Here is a 12,853-nt window from a genome sequence, read left to right on the forward strand (position 1 = left end):
GAGGCTGCTATAGAGTCATCTCTAAGTCTTCCTTATAACCATGAATACCTTATAATCCGCTGCACTCCGTTTTGAAATGGGCATCTGTAAAGCATTGCTCTGTCTGTAGAATTATGCAAATCAGCACAACCAGTCAAAAGATAAAAACTGAACAGGAAGGAGAAGCTGCAAGAAGAATGGAGCTCCAACATTTAAAAAAATAAAAAAATCAGACCTATTGGTTTACTCATTCTATTTGCTGTATCCTGCAGGTGGCCTTTTCCGAACATAATGCAGATGATGAGGAGAGAAACGGCAGAGGTCTCATCATTCGAGATATTACTGATACCCTGGAAAATGCCACCACCGATGGTCTCCTTGCTGTGGCACACACAAGTGGCAGAGCTGGGTACGTTTCAAGGATGTGGAAGTATTTATGCTTCGGTTGTTAACCAGGTGTTAGTGTAAATGATCCATTTGTATTCTGGGAAACAGCCTCTCTGAATTATTACTGTCTTTGTGCATGACAACCTGTTCGTAGGCTGTCTTTTACAGCATGTAGCATTAGTCCTAGTCAGCAAAGCTGTTTAAGAGCTCGTGTCTCATCAGGAGTGCCCAAAGGCCTAGCAGCCTGCTTGGTGCTTGAAGTTTAATTTACCGAGGCTTTTCTGTCTGTTCAACAAATAAGCACATACTTAACTTTTCAACTGAAGAGGGACCTGAATGCACATACAGGTTACTAATGAACAATCCAAAATGTATATAGGTTACTAATAAACAAGATGTATCATTCTATCTCCAGTTTCAGTACTGCTCTCACTAATATTACGCTAAGCATAACTGAAGGGAAGGCACGGCACTCGTGTGTGTGGCATCAGATTCTTGTGAAAACCCATTTGGTTGTTAACATCCAGCGTGAAATATGGGCCAGTTTGGAATCTTTTATTTCCAGAGACACGATGTAGGCGTTTCCCAACTCCTTAATTTCCATATACTATTTTGCCATGTTTTGGCCTGGCAAAATGGGGTGTTTTGCTCTTATACTCCTATCTGTATAAACTGTAATAAGAGACTCTTCATCTGCCTTTAGGAAAGCTCTTTTCTTCTTTAGAAAAAAAACAGTTGGTTGTTTGAACCCTTGACTAGCTTAGCCGTATTGGGTATTAAAATTTGAGGTACTAAACTTGAAATGAGTCATACAATTGATGAATTCTCCTGTGTGTTGTTTCTTTTTTGGTCATATTTTAGAGAGACACAGGCAGCTCTGGATCCTGACTTACCTATTTGTCAAGTATCGCAGGCAAATGAGTTAAATTGTGCAGAACCTATCCCACCAGTTCATCTAAATGACGTAAACAAATCCAGTGAAATAGGAAATGTTGCTGTGGAACGCCACACTGCACAACCTAACGCTCCGGAAGACCCCGTGTCAATGATTGACTCCATCTTGAATGAGAACAACTCTGGAAACCAAAATGATCCTTTACTGGACAGGTATTAAACATGATTCTGGAAACTGCTATGCTGTCGTCATCTTGTGGGATCTTGTCAGAGTTTTAGAGGATGTGTTTACCAGAACGAAGTGAATTAGGTTTTTAAATGTTGTTGATGAACTGAATTTTCCAACAAGGGTTGGAATAGCCGCAGCAGTGCCTCTTGGTCTGTTTTCCCTTCCTTCCCTCCGTGGGTGCTGCATAATACCAAGCAGTGTTTGGTAGATACTGGCCAGGGCCGAGCACAGTGTGGTAAGTTGTGCCTCTTTGGGATAGCCACAGCATTTGCATTTCAAGTATTCTATCACTTCATCAGGGTCCTGTAGTTGTTTGGGAGTGAAGTTCCAAACCATTGGAGGTGAGAAGTTCTCTAGGTAGCTGCCCATATTCTCCCACATGCCATGCCACCCGTGACTGTCCAGCCTTGGGGCAGATCTCAGGGTGAACTGCACATAAAACAAGTGATACACAACACAATTGCTCACCACCTGGTACCCAATACCCAGTCTGCTCCGGACCCAAGATCCCTCCTCCCCCCGGCCAGCTCCCCCAGTTACATCCTGAACATGATGTCATGTGGTATCAAACATCCCCTTAGCCAGTTCAGTTGCTATCCTGGCTGTGTCTCCCCCAGCCTCTTGTGAAAACTGACTCTATACCAGCCAAACCCAGGACGCAGTGAGCTGGATCAAGGAATAAACTTTAGTCCTTTCTCCTGATGTCTCTTCGGCTTTCTCTGGCTCCAGGTAGGTAGGCTGAGATGGTGTGTGACACCTCTCCATCTAATCTGAAGGCCCTGTCATATCTTACCTCATTGGCACTGCGAAGTGGGGGGCGATGCCTTGGCACTGGAGTATTCCAGCAGCACGGTGAGAAGCTCAGTACTGGCACGGTGCATGCACCTTCCTTTCCCCTTCATTCACTGTCCTTTGTATCCTGCCCACTGTCCTTGGAGTTGTGTACAATTTGCCAACAGTCTGATGTTTCAGAATAGGGAGTATCGTTAGGTCCAGATTATTTCCAGCCCTTTGCTCATCATGTATTGCCCCCAGGTGAAAGCCATCAGACCTGAGTTTAAACAGATACTGGTATTCAGGCTGGGATCTGAGAACATTCCAAAGATAGTAAACTGAAGGAGGTATGAAAGGAAGAACTTTTTTTTTAGGATAGCTATTATTATACTTGTGGTTCAGATGGTCTTCCTTGTCCTTCAGAGAGTTGGACCGTGAAAAGCGATACAGGAATGTGGTTTCATTCATTTGGCAAGAAGCTATTCTGGGTTCTGAGTGACCCAGTCTAGCTCTCCCCTCGCACCGCAGCTGTAATAACTGAGTGCCTAGCAGGTCATTCCTCAGAGTTTTTCCTGCCTTGTGGTGCAAAGGAAGGCCCAAACTGCCGACTGTTTTTTACAGCACTGCATCATTTTGTCTTTTTTAGAGAAGAAATTCAGGATTTTCTGAATTGCATTGATGCCAGCCTTGAAGAGCTTCAAGCAATGTTATCTGGGAAGCAGTATAACTTCGGTTCTGAAGCTTTCAGCGATGTGAGTGTCCTTTGGCTTTTTCTGATTTCTGAAAAACACTGATTAGGTTGCATTATGAAATTTGACTGGCTTACTCCATGTTGAAATGGCCAAGAGGGAGGGAAAATCGTGAAAAGCAATTAGTTATGGATAGCGGGATATGTAGTCATTCTAGGTAACACTGAGAGCCTTTTTCAGTTCACCCAGTATTTCTGTTATACAGAACTCAAGGGTGGGCTGAAGGAAAGAATTTTACTCTCTTCTCAAGCCTTTAACTTCACATCACGATTATGTGTTTGATTATGCATTATGATATGGAATGAAACTCGGCCATATATCTGGAATCACTGGGGAAAATGGTGTCCTTTTTCTTCTCCTCAGTTTACTGTCACAGGTTGAAAGTATATTGCTGTAGGCCTGTGGAGGAGCCACGTTCCCTGGGCTTGAGTGGGTGGTGTGCTGAATCCTGCTGTCCTTTCAGGAGCTCTCTGAAGTCTTAAGAACCTTTATATGATGTTTGATCTGTTTTTATTTTCAGACATTTAATCCTGAGCTGCCAGCCCTGGATATGAGCTTGATGGAAACTTCCCCTGATATGGAGAATGTAAGAGTTGCTTCCACGATGGGGAGAGTTAATACAGTGTTGAGAGTTAAATTTGGACTGATTCTGTTTGAGAGCAGCACAGGAGGAAACTGGTGTTTTATCTAGGCCTGATTTAAACTGTCACTTTGCTTTGAAGAACATCTTTGCTTTCTGACTACTCCCAAGAACGTAAGGAAGAGGGAAACAAACTGCTGTCTGATGAATCAGCTGTCTGTAGTGAGAAGTTTTGTTCCTACCTATGACTTCTGCACCTTCCATTTAGAATGAGGAACGTAGACAATTGTCTTTTTTTGGGCTAAGTGTGTGAGAACAGTTCCTTGGCTTGTTTCTCCTAGCCTCAGGGGTTTCCATGGTGTCTTTTAGCTAAGTGATAACTAGGTCTTGGGTTGTAGTTCACATGGGATTGTGTGTCTTCAGTCTGTCTGAAGACTGAAGGAAAAGCACTAAATGAAATATTCGATGCAATATACAGTATTTATTCTGAACATGGATGTATGGAATTTTCTCAGAGGACATAAAGTTCAGTGCAAATTTACTTCTCTTGTTTCAGTTCCTAAAATTGATTCATGGTTAAAAAAAAAAAAAAACTCCACCCAACTTGAAGGTGTAATTTATTTCGTAGTCATGAGATTATATTTAAACTATGACTTCCCATTCATAAGATCTTAGACCACAACTGAGGAGAAAACCAGCTGTGTTCAAGCAGTGCTTGCAGAATTTAATTGTATTGATGAAATCGGGTTTGACGGTGTTATTCCAACAATACAGTCTATAATCAAGCTTCTGGTTTTGAAGGTAAAATAAACACTTGTAGTCAGAAGCTTGTTTGGCTTTAGTAAGTGAAGTTTGTCTGTATTTCCCTGTGCCTCCTTCTGAGAGCTTCTGTTGTTGGCCCTCACGTGTGACAGTCCGTGAAGGCTTGGATGTTGTTAAGCATTCTGTCTTTGTCCACTCTGCTTCAGATTGAAAACTTGGCAGAGAGCACTGAAGATCTGGGAGTGAGTGAGAGAGAAACAGCAGGAAGCAAAGGTGGGCAGGAACACTGAGAACTGTGACAGTTTCAAACTCTTCCAAAACTGTGTGTTGAAGTAGAAATTTTATAGCCTGTAGTATGGTTTGTCTCCTCCTTTTCGTCTGGGCTTAAAATTTTTGTGAAGACTGGAATGTTTCAATGATCTCGATGAATCTGTGCCTCAGTCTTAAGGGGCCAGTCTTAAGTCTTAACTGTTCTCACTTTTTCTTACACGTGACCGAGTGTCACAGGAGGGAGCAGAACTGCAGATGTGCTTGTGGAAGTGCCTCTGTATGGGCTACGACCCTGCAAACGCACTGCTCCTCATTTTCCTCCTACAGTGCTGCCGTTGCATGCCGCATGTTTTAGGGGCTCAAAGTGTGCTTCAGATACTGCTCTGACAGACCCGGGAGCCTTCGCTCCCCTCACAGCTGTGGATGTAGTTTGTCAGAGCTCAGCTCTGGGATTTTCTTTAGTGAACCGAGTTTTGAAGCAGTCTCTCCGGTTTTCCTTGTCTTGAATAAGAGCCTTCACTTAGATGACACAGGAGCCTGGAGTTTAAACTGTTTGTTTTCCCTCAGATATGCAGCTGATACAGTACAGGGCAAATCCTCTGCTTTCGTTGTTTGAAGAACTACCTTCAAGTGAGGCCGCAGGGAAGACGGAGGATCCGAAAGACCTGCTGCTGCCCACCCTGGAGGAGAAACCTGCGCTTCATCCTCCCTCAGGCAGTGAAACTGTCGTGCCGCTAGCAGCTCCAGCAAGCCAGGCTGAGCCTCTGGATGCTCTGGGAATGGGTGATCCACCTCTCCTCTCGGAAGATGGCAATGGAGAGTATAAACTGTTTCCGCTTTTGCTCCTCAGTCCTGTTGCTAACTTCATAGAAGAGGCCTCTGAGATAGAAACTTCTTGAACTCACGTGACATCTGTAACTGGCTTAGTGAGGTGGAATAGGCGACAAAAGAAATGGATCAGCAAGAAGTTTGAGCTCTTACCTGCTTCCTGGGTGTCATATTCTGTACAGACAGAAGAAAGTTCTCTTTCTACAAGCAAAGAGCACATCTGGAAGACAAGCTCAAAACGAGCTGGTGGGAGTGAAGACACCGTGTGGAGGGGAAGGACAACCTCCCTGCAAACATACTGCAGTGTATTCCATAACTTTTTATCCTATATCCTTATTGCAAAAGGAAATCTGTATCCTGTTTGTAAAGTTTGACTGGGGTTTTTTGTTGTTTTCATTTTTTTTATTAGCTGAGTAGTAACAGTGTGTAATATTTTAAACATAGGTTTTACTCTTTCAGCAGGTGGCTTGTCTACTGTTGGGAATTAAGATTTTTTTTTAATTTTGTTTTTTTAATTTGAGATTTCTTTTTGATAGTTTGTGGCTACAATTGTTTGCATCTGCTTAGATCACTTTCGTACTCCCTAGACTTGCTCCTAGGTACAGGGAACATTTTTTTCCTATGGAAAATTACATTTTAACTGTGGAGTATTACTTTTTAACATGCTAACACACGTCCATTGCCACAGATTGTAGGTGTTGTGGTAGGAAGTGCTTGCCACCCTGCATAATGCTGATTTCTCATGCACATTGCATGGCAGTTCTTCTAAGGTAACTTGCACCTAGCTCACAGGTTACGTGTCCTCAGAAAGTGTGAGTAGAACTGATTCACGTCTAGCAAAGTCCAGCAGCTGCCCTTAAAATGGGCCAGGGCTGGGGGGAGAGGAGTCATGGGGTAACTTGCATTGGCAAAGGACATGACACTAAGATTTCTCTTCTGCTCGCAGCAGCTACTTGTTTACCTGACTCTGCGTAAACATTGGACTTCTTCCTGCATTTTCTGCTTGTGGAATCGTAAAGCTAAATTAACTAGATGCATTCGAGTTCTTTGACAGTGAATTACAAAAACTAGTGTCTGCTTAATCAAAAAATCTTCCCCAAAATTTCTTTCTACACCGTTTTCCTGACTTTTGAGCAGCTGTAATGCAGACATCAGCCCTGGCATCGGCGGAATAGCAAGTTCTCCTTCGCTGACACCAAGTTTGTAACAATGTGCCACTAGACCTCCCAAGCCTGAAATCTGTTGTAGTGATACCGGACTGCTGGGGCTGGAGGAGGCTGGGAGGCAGGTAGAAAACCTGTTGTATAATATCACATTATATTTCCTACCGGCGCAGTTATTTGAAGTTTCTTTCACTTTTAGGAGTTCAGGCTACCTACAGGCGTTGTTCTCTCTGAAGTTTCTGAACGAGTAAGTTTTGAGAACTTATATATTCAGGAGCCCAAGTTAATCTGATATCCTACAGGCTACTAGGTAATGCGTGTTACCTCTGCTGGTTTGTGCTTCGTCGTCAAGTCTGAGTTGCAGAGGAGGATCTTGCTACTCTGTGTATGTGTGTACCGACTTCCCAGTGTTGTTTTATTCCCGCACTTCTGTAACCGTTCCTTACCTCATGGCCCTTCTTGTTTGGATCCTTTGAATTGTCTTTTGTCAAGTATGTCCTATTCTAGCCTTTTCTAGTCTTTCTTTTGCTTACTTGTAGAGACAAAGGGCTGAATAGTTCCAAGTTTTCATGAGCTAAAGGGGAAATGAATGAATTGCATCTCTGTATTGGGTTCTGCTTTTATTTCATTTCTTCCCAAAGGCCTCAGTTTTGCCAAGAGTGAAACAGTAAAAAAACAGACTTGTTTTGACAGCACAGTGCAGACAATGAATTGCTTTGAGAGGCTGATGTTCTGTAACTCAGTTGGTGAACTGGTTAGACTGTAGTGGAGTTCCTGTTATGAATTACTGTCATGTTCTTCCATCATGGAGTCCTCTGGTCTCAGTGCATCTCACCATCAGATCTCTGATCTGATTGCATAATAGTTTTTTAATACACTTTCTCTCTTAAGAAGTTAGGAAACTGAGGCTTAAGAAAACTGCAAATAAAACCATGTGTATCTGTGTCTGGTTTATGTACTGGTCTAGGAAAAGTGTTTGTTTTATGCAAGTTTCCTAAGAAAGATTGCAGTGGAAAGGGGAAGGCTGAATAGCAACAACAACCCACACGCTGAAGTAATTAAACTCAAGAATTGCAAAAGCATTACTGTGTTTCTTGTACGTTCTTTTTGGGTGAGTTCCCGTGTGTCTAATACTTCCCAAACCTGTTCACTGAATTTTCTAGAAGGGAGAGCTTTACTGCTCTCTAGGGGATCTCATCATGGAGCTGCTGGTGGTGCATAAATAACTGAAATGCTGAGGTTAGCCTGGCACTTGTTTTCAGAGCTGTCAGCCTCAGAATGAAGGAAGTTTAGGTTTATTACTAACTCACTCAACATACCATGGAATCAAAGCTTGTGGGAATGGGACTGACCGCCATAAGGCCAGGCTGGCTCGGGGCGTTGGCTCATCAGCTGTATGTGGGTGATGCTGGGGGCTGCCTTCACATCTAAGCAGTGAGGGAACACGACGTTAAGTGGGTTTTTTCATCAGTGGCGATGTAAAAGTTCAAAATTCCTCGTGGAGAGGGTGGTGAGGCACTGGCACAGGTTGCCCAGAGAAGCTGTGGATGCCCCATCCCTGGAAGTGTCCAAGGCCAGGCTGGATGAGGCTTTGAGCAACCTGGTCTAGTGGAAGGTGTCCCTGCCCATGGCAGGGGGGTTGGAACTGGATGGTCTGTAAGGTCCCTTCCAACCCAAACCACTCTGGGATTCTATGATTCTGGGTGCTAGTGAGAGATGGACTTCGGGTGGAAGGCTCCCCAGCTGACAACTGAAGGCTGTGGTGGATTGTGTGCCATAAAATGACAACGCCAGGAGCCTGTGGTACATGGAGGTGCCGTTGTGAAGATCGCAACTGTGCCTCGGGCTCAGCAAATCAAAGGAGCAAATACCCTTGAATCCTCTTACGTTACTCAGAGGAGCAGAGGTATCCTCTGAGTAAGACGAGAGGTCTATGAAAACATGCATCAACTGGAGTGAATCCATGGGAAGTGAAAGGGTGAGTAGATGAAAGACAGGATGAAAATGATGAGGACAAAATGGGAAACTCTGGGTGCCGTAGGAACCATCTCTCCCCTTTAATAACCTGGCGCAGTCAGTGGGGCTCTGCAAAAGAGGATTAAACAGCATTAAGTTGGTAACAGTCCAGAAGTTTTGGGGATACTCAGTTCCTCTGTTACCTGTTGAAAATAAGATTAATGAAAGCTTTTCAGTAGTTACCTTTTTTCCCAGAGCTGGAGTATTTTCCTTCACAGAAGCCCCCAGTATGTTCACTCACCTCCACACCCCCCTAGAATCATCGAACGGTTTGGGTTGGAAGGGACCTTAACGATCACCTAGTTGCTCCATCTCCTCTCATTCTCCGTAACAGACAAGCTTTACCTTTTAGCTGGAATCAGCAGTCGGTGTATTCATGCATAGGCACCACCTTCTTTCTTTCCTTTCCAAGGAAGGTGTTGGCACCTCAAGGTCATGGATTGTACAGGGGTAACAGACTCTCTGGACTACAGCTGTTAAGGTTGGTTATCAGACAGGTCCAAGTGTCCTCTGATACTTATCTCTGCCTTCTTCCTTTAATGTTACCTCTATTATGATATCTAGATTCATGCTCTTACTTACGTTTATTTAAAGAAGAGAAAACATTGCTGAAACCAACACTTTACTGTAGAGCCATTGCCCTTGTTTCTCCCCTGCTTTTTTGCCACTAAGTTTCCACCACGGTCTGCAATTCCCCCTGGATGCAGTCTCACACAGAGACAGTGAAAGGTTGTCCAGGGTCCCTGTTGCTCGTTCCTAACTGGTGGTCCCACGTTGCAGGATCCCAGCCCCGTGCTATGACGGTGGCTGCCCCCTCCACCCCCCTGATGGCACGGAAGCGCCTGCTCTTTCATCAGCTCTTACCACTGGGGTACCCGTGCCAGCTCTTCCTGCATCTCAGTCTTTTGCAACTCTGCCTGGTCAAGCTGCACAGCACTATTTGGAAAGCGTGTTAATAACAACCAACTACGTCAATTCTGCAGGGGTGTTTTTTACCATCCTATTCCTTTCCTTTTCCGTTTGGAGATGAGTTAATATTTCAGCTGGAATGGGCCACCCAGTTCCCTGTTTGCCAACTCATGGGGCGGTCACTCGGCCCTAAGACTGCGTAAAAGTCCCTTAGCGTGTGTGTGGGGCCAGCTGGGCACCCGCCCTGTCCTTGCCTCACTGTCCCTTCCCAAAAAGCCGTTTCTCACCAGGGCTCTGCCAGCTAAGCCAATTGCAGCGCCCCAGCACAAGTGTTCTCTGTAGACCCCAGCAAGAAAGGTGCTCGGCTCTGTAAGGTTAAAATTAAAGGGTTAAAATATCGTTTACGGGAGATAACACGAGGAGGAACCAGGGAACAGCATAGGTGACCTCAGCAGGCGGCAGGTCTCTGGTCTGGGCATGGCACACTGTGCAGAGCCCGCACCGAGGTTACCCGGCACTGCGGGCTTTACAGTTTTTGTAGGGGTCTCCTCGAAGTGAAGAACTCCATCATTTCCACCATCAAGAAAAAGGATGTTTAGATGAAAACGTGCTGCTCGGCTTCAAGGTAAGGGCAAGGAGGCAGCAGTGGTGTCATTGCTGGGAGCCACCGTCAGAGCCCTCCGTTCGCGTTAGCCGGGCACATCTATCCAGAGTCAAGGGATACCTGCAGCGCAGCACGGGCCACGGGCTGATGAACCCTTGATGTGCAGCAGCCTGCTGGGTAGGACTACGGTGTCACTACAGCTTGATGCACAACAAGTTTCTGTTACCCGCGACCACACTTGCTTCACTGTAAGCCAAGTTTCCTTCCTCCTCCAGCTTCAACACGCAGCTGCTGCTCTGGCTGCTTGGGTTGAGTGCCCTGTATCTGGGGCAGGAAGGTTGCTTTTCTTTGGGTACCACGTACTGAGGGTTCACAGAACACACCTAGACACGGTGAGCACAGTGTGAGAAAATGAAAAGTGCCCCTCGTGCTCCTTTCAACATTCTCTTTCATCCCATTTCAGACTAGCCCTCCCCACACAGACCATGTCAGCCTAGCCATCAGGTTTTTGTCTCATATTGCTTGGCACTTGCTAACACAGAGCTTTCCAGACCACGAGAAAAACTTGTTTTGAGCTGTCTCTCCTGGCCTGGATGAAGCCACCTCATTCAGTCCGTGCTCAAAATGTTTTGCTGTCTCCTAAAACAAGATCGCCGTTTTGAAAAGCGGTGTCTGTGTTATCATAGCTCCCCAAAGCACAAGCGAGAGATTGCTACCAAGGGTCATCTTAGCATACAGGTGTCTCTACTTGCATCACATAAAGGACAGGAGATTGCTCATGCCACTGTCCCCCCAGCCATAAAGGTAAATGTAACTATGTAAATAAATACATACACATCTTGTTTTTGTCACGCAGTCCGAGTTTTAGCTTCCTGGCTGGTAAGCACCCTCCTAGCAGTAGGTTCCCCTATGACTTAGTCCAAGTCAATTTAGGCTTCTGCCCTCCTGTCCAGCCAGACATGTTCCCCAGGAAGGGGTTTTATTAATTTGAACTTAATGTGTTCTTTTCTCTTCCTTTTTTGAACCAAGAAGTAGGTGAACACTACAACCCACACAAGCTTTTCCGACTCCCCATCCCAGTGACTGCAGGTCAGAGTTGCATCTCATGGAAAATTTCAGTGGAGGAATACGGGGCTGCAGGGGAGGAGCATGTGAAATCAGGTCCCAAAATCTCTTGAATCTCTGTTGAAGCTTTTTCTTAGCTTTATCAAGTAGGATATTTTCAGAAGCATTTAGACCTTAACCTGTTAACTATACAAATTAATTATAACTAATATCACCTTTAATTAATAATAACACCTCTCATTACAGTTAAGAAGTCACAATTTCATAGTCTCAAAGATTTTCTCCTTTGATAATTTCCTTTTTTTTTCTTCTCTAGCCATATAATTGTTTACCTGTTTCCAAAGTAGTCTACAGGGAAATGCAGGTGCATATGGCCCTAATCCATGTTTTTAATTGAATGCAATTAATCAATTCAACCGAGCAGCTAAATTGGTGAGAAAGGAAGATTCTGTGATGCAGAGTGTGATGGCCAAACCAGGTGCCTGCAGGTATTGGAAGTTATTTGTTTTCAGATTTGTATACCTAAACTCTCTACTTCTTCAATGGGATATAATGATAAAGAACAGAATATTATATTTCAGCTGGAAGAGACCTACAGTGATCATCTGTCTCACACTGTAAAACTGTAAAGATTTAAGGTGTTTGCTGACTCTTAATTTAAAACACAGGGGTGAACTCCACAGAAAAGCTGGTAAGAAAATTAATAGTAAGGACCTTGGTTGTTGAGCTCCTTAAGAGTAGTCTCAGATTTTCTTGTACGTAACATGCATGTTAACATTTATTATTTAGAAAGCAATGCAAAGAAGAAGAAATAGGTGTTTAGGAATGAAAAGAAACAAAGGAAACATTTTCTTTAGAGCTGAATTTAAAAACAGAAGGGGGGAGGGGGAAAGCATACTTAGCAGGAAGTATGAGTTCTTAACTAGTTCTTAAGCTTTCTTCTTTTCACCCTACCTTAGGACTTCTGTTCTGCCCACACCTCTGACCGTCATTGCTGAGACAATTTTTTTCTGAGAAAGAGGAAGGAAAAACCATCAGCAGATGTTCTGGATGACAAAGTGAGCAAAGAAAGATTTACCCCTGACTTGGGAGAGTGCAGTTCTGCTCTACTCGAGGGGAGAAGCTGCAGCCCTGGGAAGGATGGGAATGCTGCTGAGAGCAGCTGTGCTAATGAGTCCTCTTCTCTTCTGCAACGGTGAGTAAGCAAACGGGTCTCCTGCTCAGGGCAGCTCCTTCCCTGGCACTGCTGTGTGTTTGTGCAGCCATGGTTCTGTTTCAGGAATAGAAATATGGTAAAAAGGCAAATGCCTTTGTATGCAGCTGGCTCGGTGTCCGGCTGGTTCAAACGCAGGGAGACCAATGGTGCACGGAGGCAATGGAAATGCTGCCCACGTACTTAAGAGCACACAGATCCCACCTACGCTGTGACGGTTATTTCACGCAGCACAGCGAGCAGCCCAGCACGAAGGGTCGGTGGTTTTCTGTTAACGTGTGGTGCTTCCCAGAGCAGCCCCGAGCCGTGCCGGCTGGAGGGGCAGATGCCAGCTGTGAGTGGGGAGCTACGCGACTCAGGCTCAAGGCAAACGCTTTCCCTCGGGTCTCAGTCGCCCGCTAATCCTGATCCAGTTCTATTCAATATCTTCA

At 44.8% G+C, this 12,853-nt stretch overlaps 1 protein-coding gene across 1 annotated transcript in view; it reads left to right on the forward strand.

Moving 5' to 3' along the window:
- The window catches only part of LOC104515023 (heat shock factor protein 3-like), a 12,564-nt gene extending 7,041 nt beyond the window's left edge, over nt 1–5,523 (forward strand). The window contains exons 7-12 of the mRNA XM_010158851.1: nt 252–388; nt 1,228–1,473; nt 2,910–3,015; nt 3,533–3,598; nt 4,561–4,627; nt 5,192–5,523. Of these exons, the coding sequence (XP_010157153.1) occupies nt 252–388; nt 1,228–1,473; nt 2,910–3,015; nt 3,533–3,598; nt 4,561–4,627; nt 5,192–5,523 (954 nt within the window). The remainder of the gene's footprint in view (nt 1–251; nt 389–1,227; nt 1,474–2,909; nt 3,016–3,532; nt 3,599–4,560; nt 4,628–5,191) is intronic.
- The last annotated feature ends 7,330 nt before the right edge of the window (nt 5,524–12,853 follow it).

This window comes from Eurypyga helias, unplaced genomic scaffold (genome assembly GCF_000690775.1).
Source record: "Eurypyga helias isolate BGI_N326 unplaced genomic scaffold, ASM69077v1 scaffold16489, whole genome shotgun sequence".
In the NCBI taxonomy this organism is placed as follows: Eukaryota; Metazoa; Chordata; class Aves; order Eurypygiformes; family Eurypygidae; genus Eurypyga; species Eurypyga helias.